The 19,242-nt window shown below is 27.2% G+C and overlaps 4 protein-coding genes across 4 annotated transcripts; 2 read left to right on the top strand and 2 right to left on the bottom strand.

The window, feature by feature from the left end:
- Positions 1-4,094: 4,094 nt before the first annotated feature.
- Positions 4,095-5,024, bottom strand: OCT59_021227 (uncharacterized protein; the record flags this gene model as incomplete). The annotated part of the gene is made up of 8 exons (XM_066149722.1): positions 4,095-4,105; positions 4,174-4,242; positions 4,316-4,372; positions 4,460-4,513; positions 4,590-4,649; positions 4,720-4,761; positions 4,839-4,850; positions 4,928-5,024. The coding sequence occupies 8 exons, from the start codon at positions 5,022-5,024 to the stop codon at positions 4,095-4,097; spliced, it is 402 nt and encodes a 133-aa protein (XP_065990601.1).
- Positions 5,025-9,180: 4,156 nt separating this feature from the next.
- On the bottom strand, positions 9,181-9,468 carry OCT59_021226 (uncharacterized protein; the record flags this gene model as incomplete). The annotated part of the gene is made up of 1 exon (XM_066149721.1): positions 9,181-9,468. One exon carries the CDS (start codon positions 9,466-9,468, stop codon positions 9,181-9,183), a length of 288 nt encoding a protein of 95 aa, XP_065990600.1.
- Positions 9,469-11,360: 1,892 nt separating this feature from the next.
- On the top strand, positions 11,361-12,843 carry OCT59_021225 (uncharacterized protein; the record flags this gene model as incomplete). Its single annotated transcript, XM_025323371.2, has 2 exons — positions 11,361-11,891; positions 11,965-12,843. 2 exons carry the CDS (start codon positions 11,361-11,363, stop codon positions 12,841-12,843), a joined length of 1,410 nt encoding a protein of 469 aa, XP_025188349.1.
- A 2,657-nt stretch (positions 12,844-15,500) lies between these two features.
- OCT59_021224 (uncharacterized protein) lies at positions 15,501-16,991 on the top strand (the record flags this gene model as incomplete). The annotated part of the gene is made up of 3 exons (XM_066149720.1): positions 15,501-15,757; positions 15,836-16,269; positions 16,369-16,991. 3 exons carry the CDS (start codon positions 15,501-15,503, stop codon positions 16,989-16,991), a joined length of 1,314 nt encoding a protein of 437 aa, XP_065990599.1.
- Positions 16,992-19,242: the final 2,251 nt, after the last annotated feature.

The raw sequence follows: 19,242 nt of genomic DNA, 5'->3' as shown, positions 1-19,242 counted from the left end.
TCGAGTCTTTGGTCTATTCCTTTGAGCAGGGTAGGCTTGGAACAAGGTTACATACGAGGGATTTTGAACGGGTTTCGCACCTTCACCCTCCAAAGGTGCACCTCCTAGTTTAAAGGCGCCGATTGTCCTTGCCCTCCCAATTGCTTCAACAATCCCTGGAGCAAATTGGGATCAATATTTCCAGTTTGGTTGAAACCACCGGTAGTATTCTCCTTCTTTGGACATCGTCTGCTAATATGTCCAGGTTCCCCACACGAGTAACATACTATTGGTGGTCTATCTGGAACCGATAGTTCTGGTCTCGCAGCAGGTGGTTTCCGATAACTACCAGACGGACGATTATCAATTTTTTTCTCAATTTCGGAAACTTGTTGCGCCAACACGGTAACTAATTTCGTCAATTCAGCCATCTCAGATTTGCCGGTTTGCGCATAATTCATTATCCGAGGTCTTCCAGAATTCATCGTCAATTCGCAGGCCTTTGCTCGATTAATGGCGTCGGTCAACGTTTGATCTCCAAAGGGTTTCACCGCCATGTATAATTCTGGTAACAAGCCAGACACGAACTTCCGGGCTTGTACATTATCCGGGTATGCAAATACCGGCGTGTTGATTCACTGGTATAATTCCCTGATTGCTGACGCATATTGATCGACCGTTTCGTTCGGTTGTTGTTGCCGTTAGTCCAAAATCATGAACAAATAAAATAAGTATATTATACATTTCAACCAATGCAGGTGTTCGGAATTGCTGCTTGAACACATGTTCAAATGTGTTATTATTCGCTACTCCTCCCCACGCGTTTATAGGGTTGTTGACAACCGTTTGCCACCATACTGCGGCCGTTCCTTTCAGATAGGCGGGCACGACTTGCAATTTGCGTGCTGCATTCCATCCGTTTGCTGCGCATGCGTTATTGAACTCGTTTAACCATGTAATCGGGTCTTGGTTTCTGCCATAAAACGTCGGAACTGGTGCCGCTTGTACTCCCCGATTCAGCATTGCATTATTGTTAGCTGTTACCGCTGCGTTTAAATTGTTTAACGCATTATTCACATTTTGCATATTATTTCCGCCAACTCCTAACGCATTCGTCAAATTATTCAAGGCGTTAAGGAGCTGGTTAGCATTAGGCATTCCTCCGGCCATAGCCGCCATGTCTGGTTCTTCTGGTTTGTTGAATAAATTTTCTAAATATAATTCTTCGTCGGTATAGAGTAAACCAGGATCTGGTGCTTGAAATAGGAAATCTAAGTGAAGGTCTTCGTCGGTATAAAGTAATCCGGCTTCTTCTTCTTTAAATAAATTATTAAGGTAAAGATCTTCGTTGATATATAGTAGCCCAGGCTCCGGTCCTATTAGATCAAAGTTGATCTCTAAATCGGAATAGTTGGACGATCCAGTTGATAATTGTACAACAAGGGATTCTGAAGAATCGGTTAATACCTCAGATAATTCAAGTTCTTCAGTTTCACTAGTTACTTCCAATAGCTCTCCGTAAAAATCCTTCTCAAAATTATCAGTAAGGATACAAGCGTTGTATATCTCTTGCCTTAGATTGGTGTAAGGACGAGGTATATCGGTATATCTTACAGTGAAAACCAGTGAATAGATAGCTTCCCAAAGATCCCGAATGGTAGGTGCGTCCGATAAATCCTCTAGTGCTTGTTGAGTATTACTGGTATAACTTTCAGTAGGATTTTCGGTTGAATACCAGTCCCAAAAGTTAACGAATTGTGGAGTATTGGGTCCAGGTGGGTAACAATATGGACAGGAAAGATCACGATGATAATACTGAACTTGGATTATATTATTGTTTAAACGTGTATGCCAACGATCGTGTATAGTATTCTGTTGAAAGAATAGGTTATAATCTATCATACAACAATCGGGTGGGTATCAGTTTCTGGCAGAAGGCACCAAATTGTTACTATCGATTTGCGTCGGGGTCACGTGTTAGTAACAGAAATTCGTGTCACGTTTATCGTAAAATGAAATGAAATAAAGTATATATGTAAAATTAAGAGTTATATGTATGATTTTAAAGTGTATATTTATTCAATGTAAATAATAACTTAAAATAATCAAGCAATAAATAAATGCTAATACATAATAAATTTCATAAATAATATCAGAATAGAATATTGCTGCCTCTGCCGGCGATCTGCAATATTACCGAATAAACTATACTAAAATTTAACACTAAATAAACCTTAATTATCCCCTATTCCCCACTGTTCGCCCGCTCTATATATATTGTTCGAAAATTCGGTATAAATTATACTATGTATAAGTTAAACTTCATATAAATTATACCAAGTATAAATTACACTTAGTATAAACTATACAAAGTATAAGTTACACCATTACACTGCGGATCGCTGCTAATTTCTTGAACTTTCCATGTGGCGCAGACCCGCGTAACAATACGTATATCCCACTGGTATTCAACCTATTATTCACTATTATATATTTATTATTTAGATTTCTATATCGAATTCTATATCAATTTCATAATCTGGTTTAAAATTATAAATATACCATTAATTATGATTTAGGCGGGGAGTAAATTTTTTTACGAAGAAAAAATTATAAATTCTTGCATAAGAAAGTCTTTTTTCATAAATTGGGAGAGTAGAAAGAAACATTGCGAATTTTTTTGATTATTTATTTTCGTGATGTGATGTATAATTTTAGAAAAGTAATCTTTATTTATAACCTACAATAATTGAAAAAAATTTAATTTTTTCGAATAATACACGTGCAGAAAATAATATATAATTATCAAAATTTAAAGAATTTAAACTTTATTTATAAAATTACAAAATTTTCTAAAATTTATATTAAATTCTTAGTCTTAATATTAAAAAATCCTCCAATTCTTCTATAAAATTTAATTTATTATCAATAACCAAATCTTTATATTTTTGAATTTTAATATTATATAACTCAAATTCCTTCACTTCATCTTTAAATGAAAATAAATCATTATTAACAGTACTACTACCTCTGGAGTAATTAATAAACCTAAATTTCGTAATATTTTTGAACTAAATTTAATAATATATGAAGATAAATTGTTAGTGATATCGATAGAAAGATAATTAAGATTTTTGTTTTGAATTTTTGGTTAAATTGAATAACTGATAAATAATCCAATTATTAAATACTGTTAAATCAAGAAAAATGATGGATAATACAGTACTAAAAAAAATTATCAAATACGCTATCAAAAAAATGGTAAATAGATCCTACCTATAAAAAGAAATTATCAAATTATGTATTTCATATATTTCATACATCTTATTTAAGTTTGGTTTTTAATATGAATTGCACATTTGGGAATTGTGAGCATTAGGATGTATTAAAATTGTGCATCGACATCAAAATTGAACGTAATAATTGTGCAACGCTGCACTGCTATGATAAATGGCTTCTAGATAATTTATATAATTTACCAAAAAAAAAATTTAAAATCCATCTAAAGAAATGAATAAAATTTAGAAAAAATAAAAAGAATGAATGAAAAATTTTTTAGACATCCATATTCCTGTATCACAATTCACAATAAACTCCCGAAAACTATTTTAATATAACCATAAGCCTTATCCCTTAGATAATTTTTAGTTAGGAGTAGATTAAAATTCTAAAAAGCTTATTAATAGTTAAAATAAATTCATCATACGGAAAATTGAAATATTACTGTTTTAGGGATTATTATCTGAACCTCATCATTTTTTTATATATATGATATAAAGTTAGATAAGAATAAATAACGACAAAGAACATAGTTTTTGGATTGAACAAAAGATTATATATTATTTAATAATGTAAAATTTATTATTATTTTCGCCTAAATTCGAATTATTCGTTATTGTAACAGTTAATAATTTTTATTAATTTTTTATTGATAATTTATAGATTTAATAATTTAATAACTTTATTATATAGTAATTATTTAAATTACAAACTAAGAATCTTGTTAAACATTTTAACTACTCTAATCTTAGTGTTTAAATAACTTAAAATAAAGTATAAATAAATGATAACAATTTTAAATATAATATAATATTGGTTTGATTTATAAAGTCAATTTAAAATCCATCTAAAGATAAAAAATTACCAAATTAGTAAATTGATTTAAAAAGAAATCTTATTTATTTAAGAACTCACCATCAGGAATTTCCAGTTCATCTTGTTCTTTTGAATGAAAATTTGGATTATTATATACTTCATCATCATCTATAAAAAGAAAAAAAATAAATAGAATTAAAATAGTGAAAATTATTTGTTATTACGTAAAATTTTCACCTACCATCAACATTAATACTTTGTCTTTTTATTTGTTGTTGAGTTATTTCTTTTTCATCATCTAAATTAAATAAAGCCGCGTTCAATAAATAAATGAAATTAATATAATAATGAATTTTATTTGTTAGTAATTTATAATTATTCTTACCAATTGAATTTATTTGCAACTTTTTAAATAATTTAGATAATTTTTTATTACTATCTAAAATTTAAGATATTGATTTAATATAAAAATTCAATCTTGATTTGACGATAAGACAATAATTAAAATACATTACCTTCAAAAATAGTAACTACTTTTGAACTATTCTGCTCATTTGATTTATTAAAATCGTTAACTAAAATAAATATCAATTATTAAACATCATTATATGATAATTCAACGCTGCAATGTTAATAAATACTTACTATTGTTAGGAATGTTAAAATCATACAATTTACTATGAAACGCTATTAGTAGTAAAATAAAGTAAATTATTATAGTAACAAAAAAAAATGGTAGAAATTATCATTTTTTATGGTTATACCTTCTTGTTCTTCTATTATAATAAAAGATAACGTTAATAATGTATTTTAGAATAAGTGTATAATATTTTATTAAGAAATGTATTTATACCTTCTGTTGCATTTCTTGGTTCAGGTAGATTTTCAAAGTTGTAAATTTTACTTGTAAATAATCTGCTACTCGTATAATTTTCTCCTACTTTATTCATTTCTATATCATCTATTTCTGATTTGAATAATTCATCTGACATATTTTGATAATCTATATTAATTCTTTCCATTCTTTTCTCAAGTGCATAAGCGTCAGGTCTTTTTAATGGATCAGCATTCCAACATTCTTTCATTAAATTTTTATATTCTAATGGAGTTCCTGTCACAATTTTTGGCCTTATACCGTGTATAATATTCATTACAATATCAATGGTGTTTGTCCAGATGAAATTTCCCACATAAGAATTGCAATACTATAAATATCAGATGCAAAAGTATATTCTTTTCCAACGATAACTTCGGGTGCTATGTAAGGAAGATTTCCATATATACTTGTTGAAGATTTATCAGCAGGTCCACAAAATCCAAGATCACTAATATACCACCGATCATTAAATTTTGAATATAATATATTTCCAGAATGCAAATCTCTATGAATTGCTTTCTCTTTATGAATATAATAAAGCGCGCGAGTTATTTCATCAATAATTTTCATTCTATCTTTCCATGTAAGTTGATTATGATTTTGTTGTAAATAATTTCTTAAATCTATATCCATTTTCAAAATTACAAGCATATAATTTCCGTTTGATGGATTTTGTGTCATTCCATAACATTGAGCAATAACTGACCATTTATTATTTATAGTTAAGTGTGATTTAGCCTAAACGACAGCATGCTATCATTAATACAAAAAACTTAGGATTTTATAAATAAATTCAAATAAAATTATACAAACCTCTTCAAACCAACTTTGATTTGCACTTTCAACATTTTCTAACGTTTTAAGTACTACTTTGAAAGTTCCAAGTCTTTTTAACTGTTGTTCTTCAGAATCCCATTCACCATAATCTCCATTAATCCAGTCTGCTGTATAGATTTCAGAGAATCCACCTTTTGTCAAATAATTAATATTTTTCAAATTGTTATATGGAATCCATTCAATTATCATTTGTGGATTAAGTGATTCCATTTGACATTTCTGTATTAAATTGTCAATATCATCATTCCCAGATGTCCAATTTGAAAAATTTTCTTTTAAATAATTTCGGACACAATATTCACAATATAATGTGGCTAAACAATTTTGGTCACAATTTTCACAAATTCTTTTTGACCCTGAATTATTTCTAACTTTACCTAGATCATAATCTTTAGTTAATTCTCTTATTGCTTCAGTTATTTCATCATTTGTAAGAATTTTATCAGCAAGGACTGTTTGTTTTCGAAATTCAAATTGTTTGTGTATATCATTGTAAATATTGGTATCAGTTAACATTGTTGCTCTATTATTTGTTGCATAAATTAATTCATATCGAAGAGTAGACATAATGTAATTTATTAAAGGAGGAGAAAGAATTATTTTAAGTTCGTCCATTCAAACCGTAATAAATTAATAAAATGCAAATTGTCGATCAAACTTCATGTTGTGCCCACATAAATTTGTGACCTTTAGACGAAGTATTTGACGCCTCACGACCAAAAAAAGAAAAATATATGTTTCTCAAATCGTACTTTCTAATTTTTTTTATTTCCTACTATACTTTTATTTTTTTTTCCGGTGCATACAATTTGTGTTTAATAAATTTGGTGGTTAAACTTAATGAATAGATCATAGCCTTTGATTATATTGTCGATTAATACCGTATTCAAATAATTTGGTAAAGATTGTTATTTATAGACTATTAATTTGTATTTTTAAATCATATTTATCAATCAATATAAACATGATTGATGAAATGTCAATTAATTTACTTTAGTCGTTTTTAATTAAATCTATTTTAAATATACAACGTGATGAATAACGAACATGAAAGATTATAAAAAACCATTTAATTTATTATTTTTAATACAACGCAACAGAATTAATAATATAATAATAAAATTTATTGGGTATATTAGATTTTATATAATATTAATTTAAGGTTTTTATTTATTTATAATTTTGAATTATAGTATATCGAAAATAAAAAGATAAGAATTGGCTAATATTTCAACAATATTGAAATGATATAAACTATTAATACAATTTATTATATTATTAAATACAATGTTATTTACAATTTATGTTATTAAATACAATTATAGTTTTGATGATTTATCAGATACTATGAGTACCTTAATACACGTTCTCGATAAAAGCAGGTATGATGGTGGATTGGTGGCGCCGTAACATCGATCCGATCACCGGTCCAAACCTAAATAGTAAAAGGAAAAATTTTCTGTTAAAAAAAAAGAAAAAAGGGAAAAAAAATTTTTTTTTTTTAGTTTGAAAAAAAAGACCAAACCGAAAAAAGAAAAATATTTATAAAAAAAAATTTCGAAAGAAACAAAAAATAAAATTTTTCAGTTTGGAAAAAAAAAACCAAACCAAAAAAAAAAAGATTTCTTTTCAAAAAAAAAAAGGAGATAAAAAAAGAAAACCTCGAAAAAATTTTAGAAAAAAATACCGGAAAGGAAAAATTTAAAAATATTCTGCGGCTGATTGTATGACCGAGAAAGAAAAATAATTTAATCTTTTTTTTCGATTTTTCATTAACTGGATTAACTGGAACCGGATTAGCCTCATTAAAACATCGGGCGCGGAAATATCACGGGTTTCCACATTATACAATTTTAAAATTATTTATACAGGTTAATCTAAGTGTCACCAAATTTTTTTAGTTATACTCTATAAATGAAAAGATTTTAGGTTTCATCTAAAGCGCTAAAATCCCATCTAACATTTAAATTTAATTTGACACTGAATTTTAACAGATGAAAGCATTCTTTTTATAAAACAAATTTTTAATCATTATTTAAGAATATTAACGTTCATTTAAAAATTTACATTTATACAATAAATATTATAAAAATATATCAAGTAAAACTCTTTTATTTTCAGATTTTCCTGAAATCCTGTTAAGCCATGTAACAAACAATAATATGCTTTTTACTATAATTACATCACTAAAAGATTTGTCAAAATACAATTTTACTTCGCATAGATTTTACTAACTAAATTAATTAATATTAATTGAAATTATAAAACCAATAAAAAAAATAATTTAACTAAATCAAAAAAAAAAGATATAAATTCTTTTTTTAAAGAATTAGTAATCAGAAACTCAGAGAAAAAATGTAATACAGTATTTGTGATTTTATCTTATAGTGTTCAAGATTCAGTTTATTATAGTACATCTGTACTGTACTGTACATACAATAGAATAATAGGATAGAATTTTTTTAATGATTTGAAATAATTAAAAAAAAAGATATAATATAATAATTTTTTTTTATTATTGACAAAAAATTAACGTTAACATACAGTATATATTTAAATCCTTTCTTTTCATGCTGCTGTACAATTTTTTTTTTAGAAAAAATGCCATCATCAGTGACAGTATTATGTCAAATAAACCAAAGGATTAGATGAAGGATTCATTAATGGTTTGGCGAACCATATGGTTTCGCCAAATACATACAAAATTTTCATTATAGGTTTTATCAATCCATTATATTTACATGATTTAAATAGATATGTGGAAAATGCATTTTTTATAGTGAATCAACAATTACGAGATAAATATAATAGACTAATATCATAATTTCGAAATTTAAACATTTCTTAATATTTGTATACTTTATTTATTATTTATAACATTATTAAGATGTTGTCTTATATGGAGCTATTTAAACTCCCTGTTTTGATTAAGTTAACTTGTTTGATAATAAAATTTTATTTTTAATGGGATAATTAATAATTATGAGTATAAACGTATAAACTTAGTCTAAGTTAAATAAAATTTTGGCGCAAATCGATGTTATATCAAAATTTAAAGTTAATTTAATTAAAAGTACATCACTCTTTGATAACAGCAAACATATTGTATAAGTTATTTTTTTAAAAAAATTGGATTCGTTGTTACATTGAGGTAATATTTAATTATTGTATATAAAAATTTTGTTGTTTGAAAGAAATTGATCATTGATTTTAATCTTGACTTGCATTTTTTTTTAATATCAAAATTATTATCCCTAACAGCTTGAAGAAGTTCATTTTCAAAGTTTGTCGTATAATTTCTTGTTTAACAGTTTGAAGTATTTCATCTTTAAAAATTTGTGATGATAACCCATCATTATTAGATGTTGATTATCATTACCGCTGGAGCTGGATTATTGGTTCATTGTTGGTTGAATTTCCATTTTAAGCGTTTGCATAATTTCTTGTCCATTATAATCATTAGCTGGAACTATTATTGGCTCATGGTCGGTTGTATTTTTATTTTTGAGTGTTAGAATAATTTCTTGCCCATGATAATCAGGTTCGTAGTTAGTTGTATTTTCGTTTATAAGCACTTGAATAATTTCTTGCCCATTATTATGAATATCCTTTTTGTATTGCTTTTTCTTGACTGTAATTATAATTATTATTTTCATTAATAGATTTTTGGTTTTGTTCATTATTATTCTATTTATATATGAAGAAATATCCAAATAAAGAAAATGCCACTTAACAAAAATCCTACGATTGCACCAACTACAGTCGACCCCCTATATAGTCACCTCCGTATAATCACAACATATAAAATTCCCCTTTATAAGCACACCATATTTTGGCCCAATGTACTAATAAATATATTAGAAAAACCTCCTCTATAGTCACAACATATGACTTTTTTTATAATCACACCCTTATTTTTCTGTCCCGAGGGGTGTGACTATAAAGGGGGCCGACTGTATATTATTAATTATTGGAAGATGGTAATGGTGGGTACGAAGGGTGGTGAAAGGATCTAATGTTGTCGTCCATATATATTTTTCATTATTAATAATACAGTATCATTGTATCAAGTAATCATATATCACTTTCAACTGTTAGCCTCTTCCTAAAATATTATATATTTTGTTCAAAATAATTAATTTTCTTATATAATGATATATAAAATATTACGTTTACCAAATGACATTATTACAACCGTACATTTTTATCGAAATTAACTTTCGTATTAAGCATAATATTTTCATTCAAAATATTATATTAATTTTATTATATTGTGTTTTTTTTTATTTATCAACACAATTTTATTGTTACTTTTGTTTTTTAGGCTTGAATCTAGATCAGTAATCGGATTGATGCTGCGGTGCTACGGTAAGTGCCTTTTTTCCCGTATGCTTATATAGCTAATAAAATTATATAAAATTAATGAAAAAACCATATTAAAAATATAAATATTATTCATCCCTTGACATTTACACAATAGTAATTGTTTATAGTATATCACTTTGAGTATAATTATAGTTCTTTCGATTGGTTTTTTTTTTCATTTTAAAAGTTTTTTTAAAAAAATGATTAAAGTTTCGGAACTTCTACTATTACACTTGAAAAATAATATTGAGATTACAAAAAATAAATTAAAAGAAAGTTTTTCTCATTTGGAAAATGCAAAACTTTCTGAATTACTCAAATTTTCAAAGCCGTCTATTATAGTATAATCAAAAGTTAATTTTTACTGCAAAATCTCCTAGGAACGGATATAAAATTTGCTACCCAGTATTTGTAATTTTGTATAATCGTGTAAATGGTGCCGATCAGGGGATAATACTGTATAGATTATTTGAAAATTAAAAAAAAAATTCGGTTTAAAAAAAGACAATTCGAAAAAAGAAAAATTAAAAATATTTGGAAAAAAAAAATTCTGTTTTAGAAAAAACCCAAACCGAAAAAAGAAAAAACCCAACCAAGAAAAATATTTCGGTTTATAAAAAAAAAGAAAAAAATATTAATAAAAAATGGCCTAAAAGACCGAAAAAATTTCTTTAAAGTTTGCGGCGATACAATCTATCACATCGTCCACAGAGGATAATAACCGAGCTGGCAACTACCCCAACGGCACCCAGAAAATTCTTCGAACTCGGCCGGCGTTATGCACTGACACGTGATCGAAGAATTTAGGATGTGATGAATAAAACGTGACAAATAGAATTTCATCTACTTGAAAAATCTAAGTCCCTCAGATAAATATAAACAGTGAAACTCGGACAGGGTGTGACGATGTGATAAATAAAAACAGATCACGTGATCGAAGAATTTCTGGGTGCTGATCCGAGCTGGCACAATAGCACGTGATTAGTTTGTCAGATTCGTCATGTGACTTTGGAGGTCTAGACTCATGTTGCTCCACGTTGTACATAATCTATGATCTAGATTACTTCACATAAAATAAATAAATAATCTATGATCTAGATATAATTGGTGTAACAATGTGATTCAGGCTGTGATTTTTACAATGAAAAGTGTAACCAATACCGGAGTTAACTCTTAAATTGCGTTATTCTGTTTAACCAGCTGGAATATGTCACTTCGTGAATTTTTTGAACTAAAGGAAAAAAATCCACATATAAATTGTAATTTTCGAATTGATAATGAATTTCCGAATACATTAAATCCAAAGAGAATAAGATACCCAAATAGTCTAAAACTAGAACATGATTCATTATTGGCTGCTAAATGCAACTTAAACTTGCCATACATTTGTGAAAATTGTCTTCACATAATTTTGCAGAGTAAGTTTTCGAGTTGGACCAGTGGTAATGAACTAATTGATTGTTTCATACAGGTAACACAACTTTTCTCTTCATACGAACGATATCCTGAATGGGTTCCATACAACTCCTTGTCCCAAATAAAAAAGATTGGTGAAGGTGGATTTGGTACGGTGTTTTCTGCAACGTGGAGTTGGGGAATTAAATCATTAGAAGAGGAAGAATATATAGAGGATTATAAGACGAAAAAAAAAATATATCATTATCGAAGTGGTCCATGTACAGTTGCTCTAAAGAAATTGAAGGGTGACATGGAAATCACACAAGCATTTCTTTCAGAGGTACTAATTTTCATAAATTAGGATATTATATATACAGTATATGTGGTATTAATTTCTCTAATTACATATATAGGTTCAAGCTCAGTTCGATTTTTGTCATTTATACGGGATTACACAGGACCCCTCGACATTAGAATACCTGTTTATCATGCGCTTTGCACCACAAGGTGATCTTCGGCGATATTTATTACTAAATTTTGATAACCTTTCATTACCAAACAAGTTGGGTATAGCTCAGACCATATGTGCTGAACTCAAAAAGATACATGCAAAAGGATGGGTCCATGGCGATCTCCATAGTGGAAATATTCTATTATTGAACGAAGAATATGCATTCATTTCTGACTTTGGTTTGTGTCGACCAATTGATGAAGTAGAATCAGAAGAAAAAATAGAATCAGAAGAAAAATTGTATGGGGTAATTCCTAATGTTGCGCCAGAGATGTTTTATGGAAAGCAACGTTCTCAAGAAGGTGATATTTATAGCCTTGGTGTCATCTTATGGGAATTAATGTGTGGAATTATTGCGTTTGCAGATCGGCCTCATAATGAATCTCTAGTATTAGATATAGTTTTTAATGGTCTTCGCCCGCAAACATGTCATTTTGCCCCACCAGTATACAATGATTTGCTAAAGAGGTGCTGGGATCAAGATTCTTCGAAGCGGCCATCTATATATGAAGTAACAGATTTCATTGAAGAATTATGTGAATGTAGAATAAGAGATAAGGAAAAAATTCGTGATGATACTGTTGGTGGTAATTTATTTAAATCCCCAGAAAAAATTGGAAAATTATCGCCTCTTTATTGTCAATTGTCAAATTCACACAATTCTGGGCGCATTTATAACTTGATGAAATGGAAACCAAATAAACCCACTCATATGGAAGCAGTTTACACAAGCCGGTTACTTAGTTATAAGGAATACCTGCTAAGTCGAAGTAAAGAGTAACCAAAAAAGTCTATTGTTAAATAGATTTTTGTCTTCGTTACAGACTGAAAATTTATAATTGTGATCGATGACATCACATAATCGTAATATTAAATCATTTTTTTTCACCTTAATAATCTCAATAATAATAAGTTCATAGTAATATCCGTGTAATGTCTATGAAACCCTTCTCGAATTATTTTTGTGCAGATAAAATAAAAATCATGCCATGCTACCTTTGGTAAAATAAGATTATGTGAAAAGTGTTAGTATTTTGAACTGATTTTGCGCAAAAAAAAAAAAAATACGAATATTTCTTTTTTTTTTATTCTTTTTTCCAAAAATGGATCGATTTTGGCGATTTTGGTGTAGAGCAAACAATCCCTTTGCTTTACACAATTCCTTTTGATATAAATATAAATATAATTTTGATCATGATTTTATTCATTGATAATTGATAAATCAGAAAGTTTAAAGTTTGCAATTAAAAAAATCAAGACTTATAATATTTAATAAAAGTGTTAAAATTAATAAATATAATCCACTTATCCAAAATATTTGAAATACTAAATGAGTCATGGGCCCTTCAAATTTTTCATATCAAGAACAAATATTATTCAAAAATTTTAGTCAATATTTCATCAATCAATTCTGAATCACTGTTAATTTAATATTGAATTCATTCATTAATTCTCATTTGTAAATTCATTCACACTAAGCTTACAATATCTTTATCATATGATTATAAGAATTTTTTAAAAAATATAAAAAATCATAAATTTGTTCTTCAACTTGCTAGTTAATATTTCTCCTAAGAATATTATCATGAAAAAACTTTACACAATAATTCAAAATCAATGTAATACGCAGTTAAGTTATCAGTTAAGTTATCAATTTTCAATTATATCTTGTTTCAAAATAAACTATTTTAACCAAAATCAGTTAACTTATTTTAGAATGATTTTATTTTTCCTCGTTTTTTTATGATAAGCATTTTACCGATTAAAAAAAAATGGATTTTATTTCGGAATAAGTAAAAATTAATCTTAAACAATACTTAAAAAAGTGACAATGTTTAAATTCCAACTTAGAATTAGAATTTCAACCAAAAAATCAAAAATTTACCCAAAAAAATATTACCTTTATGATTTCCAATTCATTTAATTATCTAAATTTAAAAGTAGAAACCCCGAAAATAATTTCTCAATAAAAAATGATCAAATTGAAACGTTCCTGTAAAAATTTGACCTAAGATTTCTCATTATAAATTGATAAAAATTCGTTATTTAATGTAAATTCAATTATACTGTCACGTGGCGTTTAGTAAATTTCCATTAAAAGGAGCACTTAAACTTACTTTATTGGCAGAAATATACTCGAAATTTTAGACGATGAAAAATATGATATTACAATTGAAGTTGGCGATGATCCTAACGTAAGTATATTTCGTGCTTATAAGGTTATTTTAAAAATATCTACACGAAATAAATGAAAATAGCATGCTTTAGTGATAAATAGATTTATGAATAAATATATGAACTTATAGCCAAACAAATAATACACGATTAGTCGGTGGATTGACATTTGATGTCTAAAGATTGACAATATTTAGAAAAATTTCTCAAATAGAGTAAAAAATATTTTGTATATTATATGATAAATATTTTTATTCGATTATAAAAATATATAGTATTTTTACTACCTTAACAACCTTTACTAGTAATATTGTACAAAAAGTAGAAAGTTTAAGGAGCACGTCATTACGGTTGCCGAAAATCACGACATTGATTACCTGTTAAGGCGCACCTTGTATTTGAGTTTTTAAAGCTAAAGTTCTTTTTGTCTTTTATTCAACGATTGATAACAAACTTTTACCAAAATTATCAAAAAAATTTTCTCGAAATTCTAAGCGGTGGGAAATATTATGATATTATATTGAAGTTGGTAATGACTTTGACGTATCAGTGTTTCGTGCTCATATGGTCGTTCTCCTTATTTGAAAAGAATCAACTATAATGATGGAATTTTAACACATACTAAATTACCAAATATTTTACCGAAATTTTTCAAATAATCTTAAGGTAAATTATATACTGTATATGAACCGTCATTATTATTGTTATCATTTTTAATAAATATGTTTCTAATTTTATTATTTTATTTAGATACATCTGTAGAGGAAGACTTTCATTGGAAGAATAATATGATGCTTCAGACATCATTAAATTTTACTTGCTGCCAATGAACTTAGTCTTCAAGAATTAATTCCTTATTTGGAATACTTTTTGATTTAAAGCGATAAAAACTGGATGAACACAGAATTTTGGTTGGATAGTTGGATATATCAAAACAAGCATTATAACTGATTCTTTGGAACTTCAAAAATATTATACTTATTTAATTTCCAAGAACCGAATAAGATTTTTGAGTCACAAAGAAGTTTTTAGTCACGACCATTCAGAATAATAATCTTTCAAATGCAAGGGACTTTCAGTGACGAGGACAAATTTGCATTCTTTCTATTTGCTGCTTCGTGCACTTATTGAACGCCGAACGTACCAAAATTAGTTAATCTGTACATTGAAAGCGATCTGCAATGATCTGCAAGCTGTATAAATAAGGTTTGTTTTTTTTTTTTCGAGAATTCACATTTTAATTTATTTTATTTAAAAATTATAATGATTGATGATAAACTTTTGTTAAAATTAACACAAAATTTACTTGAAATTTTAAATGATGACGAATATTGTGATATTACAGTTGAAGTTGGTAATGACCCTGTCGTAAAAATATTTCGTGCTCATATGGTTATTTTAAATTATCGTTCCTCATATTTGCGAAGAATTTTATCAACTAATATAAAGAAAAATGATGGAACTTTGCCAAATATTAAACTACCAAATATTTTACCTGATACTTTCCAGATAATCTTAAGGTAATAAAAAAAAAAATACCTCTCATCATGCGTTATAAATATTTGTTTTATAAATATTTTTTATTATTATTATTTTAGGTATATTTATGGAGGTAGACTTTCTTTGGAGGAATATGATATTTCAGATATCATTAAAATCTTGATAGCTTCTAATGAACTAGGTCTTCAGGAATTAATCCCTTATTTAGAATCCTTTTTGATTGAAAATAAAAAACGTTGGATGGAACAGAATTTTGATTTGATATATCAAACAAGTTTTGAAAACGATTCTTTTTTAGAACTTCAAAAATATTGTATTAATTTGATTTCAAAAGAACCAAATAAGATATTTAATTCACCACGTTTCACTTCGGTTCCAAAAAAACTTTTAGTTACGATTATTAAGAACGATAATCATCAAATGAGCGAAATTCAAGTTTGGGAACATGTGATTAAATGGGGACTTGCACAAAATCCAGAACTTCCTTCTGATCCTACCAGCTTTTCAAAAGATGATTTCAATACTTTAAAGAGTACTTTACAACAATGTATCCCTTTTATTAGATTCCGTAATTTAACTTCCAAAGAATTTTTGAAAAAAGTAAAACCTTATAAAAAAATCTTACCAAAAGAATTATATAATAATTTGCTAGAATATTTTTTGGATAATAATAATGACGATACTCCAATTAAAAGATCAGAACCTCGTACTGTTGGAGAGATTAAATCAAAAAATATTGATTCTAATATCATTACAAATCAACATGCCGGATTAATCTCAAAATGGATTGATAAATTAGAAACTACAGACAAGTTGACAATCTCAAATGAATTCAAATTATTGTATCGTGATTCTCATACTGAATTTGGATATTTTAGTTCGATACTTAGGGAAGTTAAGTGCCAAAAAGCTTGTAAGAATCAATTCCGCACCGTAACAATTTATAAAATAAGAGATAGTAACGAAATTCTTGGAGGATATAATCCGATTGAATGGAAATTTGATGGAAATTATGGTATTACCAATGATAGCTTTATATTTTCTTTTAAGAATAGTGATATTATTTTGAGTCGTGTAAGAAATGAAAATAATGCCATTTGCAACGGATTCACTGAGGGTCCATCATTTGGTAATGGAGATCTTCTAGCTACCAATGGATTAATTCAATGTCACAAAGAATCTTATGAAAAACCGATCAGAAATACAGATGGGTGGGATGCTATAGGAAAAATTGAAATATTTCAAGTTGTATAGGATTGATTTTTAATTGATAAATAGAAAGAAAATTTTAACTGTTAAATATTGTAATAAAATCAATGTTGAAGTATTTTTTAATTAGCTATTAAGTTATAATTATTTCAGTTGACATGATGAATCGAGTACAATCTTATATAGTTTACATTATTATAACGTTTATTTTTTTTCAAAACTGTATTAAGCAAAAGTATTTTACGCTTAAATAATAAGGACAATAAAATTAAAATGTTACATTTACTCGATTTATTGGTTTTTAGACTTGATTCAAGATCAGTGTTCGGATTGACGCTGCGGTGTTATGGTAGAGCTGATTCTTATAATTTTTTTCCTAATTATTTTCTTTCATCCTTTGGGTTTGGATCAGTTGATCGGATCGATGCTACGGTGTTACGGTAAGTGCCTTTTTCTCCGTATACTTATATAACAAAAAATATATATATAAAATAAATAAAAAAAATTATAAATTATAAATTATATAAAAAAAAATTCAGTTTAAAATAAAAAAGAGGAAAAATTAAAAATATTTGAAAAATAAAATTTTTGGTTTCAAAAAAAAACAAAATCGAAAGAGTTTGAAAAAAAAATCGGAAAAATTGAAAAAAAAAATTTGAAAAAAATTTTCGCTTTAAAAAAAAATTGGTTTAAAAGAAAAAAAAAACAGATGAAAAAATTAAAAAAAAAATGAAAAAAAAATATAAGGTCAATAGAGAGAAGTATGTGAGAGGCCATCGATCGCATATATGTAAATATGTAAGTACGATCAGCTAGTTTCTTCCCAATTGCATCCAAGGTTACCTGAACGGTATCTTACTTAGTTATTTTTGTAACTAGCCTTATTTTTTAATTTTATAGATCAATGTTTTTTTCAAGGAGATAAATATTTAATCACTACAATTGAAAAAAAACCAGAGTATCGCGGTAAGAAAAGTACTGACCTTAAGATGTTAACGACTGATCCAACAACCGACCTGATTCGACCTAAAATATGATTAATTTTAAAAGAGCTTATTTGTAGCTTTTAAAAAGTGTTCATTGAAACAAATAAAAATATTTATCATACCCTATAAAAAAATTGGATACGTTTTTTATAAAGTTTTTATACGATTTTTTTTCCTTAGAAATAACGTATCATAATAGGATACGGAAAAATGCACAATTCCGTATCACTAAAAATATGGTTTGGATACGGAATTTGCACGGGATTTATATGGAATTTACATGATTTGATCACTGATTTTATCACGAAATTTATACGATTTGGTCACTGAATTTACTATTTGTATTACAGTTTACTATAATTGTATTTACATAAATCTAATTTCACTTTATTAAATTAAATAAAAAATAAAAAATAAACAAAATACAAATACATTATGAAAATTCCCTCCTCATTAAAACCACCTATTGCAACCAAAATTATCTATAAGTTCAGGTTCATTTGGAGTCAAACAACCTAAAAGAACAAAAAAAAAGATTGGAAACAAAACCCCCCCCTCATATAGTATCTGCAATCGTCCAAGTCACCAAAGGTCAGCATTCCTACAAAAAAAGAAAGAGAACTCCAGAATGTCTGACCTACATAAAAGAAAAGAATTATGAGGCGTCTAATGAAAAAGAAACCAAAACAACAAAATAAATCCAAAACTGACCTACAAAAAAAGAAGACTCTGAAGCAACAAAACTGAAACAACCTACAAAAAGAAAAGAATCTGAACCCAACTTACAAAAAAACAAGAAAATTTGAACTGACCTAAAAAAAGAAAAAAATTCTGAATCATCCTACAAAAAGAAAAGGACTCCCAAACTGATCTACAAAAAAGAAAAAAGAAACTGAATATTCTCACAAAAAAAATCTGCTGGCCTATGAAATTAAATATAAATAAAGAAGAAAGGGGAATAAAGAATAAACCAAAAAAAAATATTTTTTTAAAAAGAGGGGTAACGAAGTTAGGAAAGTTAAAAAAAAATTTTTTTTTAAAGGGAGGACGTCAAAGTTAGAAAAATAAAAATTTTTTTATAAAGAGGAAATAGAAATAGAAAGAAGAAATTTTTTTAAAAAAAAGAAGAGTGGGAATAAAAGAAAAAATTTTTTTTTAAGGGAGTAACGAAAAAAAAATTTTTTTTCAAAGGAGAGTGACGAAAAAAAAATTTTTTTAAAGTGAGATATGAAAAAAAAAAAATTATTATTAAAAGGGGGTGACGAAGAAAGAAGAAAATTTTAGAAAAAATAACAAAAATAAGACAAGAG

The sequence above is a fragment of the Rhizophagus irregularis genome, chromosome 3 (genome assembly GCF_026210795.1).
Source record: "Rhizophagus irregularis chromosome 3, complete sequence".
NCBI classification, from domain to species: domain Eukaryota; kingdom Fungi; phylum Glomeromycota; class Glomeromycetes; order Glomerales; family Glomeraceae; genus Rhizophagus; species Rhizophagus irregularis.
The sequence above is the reverse complement of the archived record's forward strand: the minus strand, read 5'-3'. Positions and strand labels throughout refer to the sequence as shown.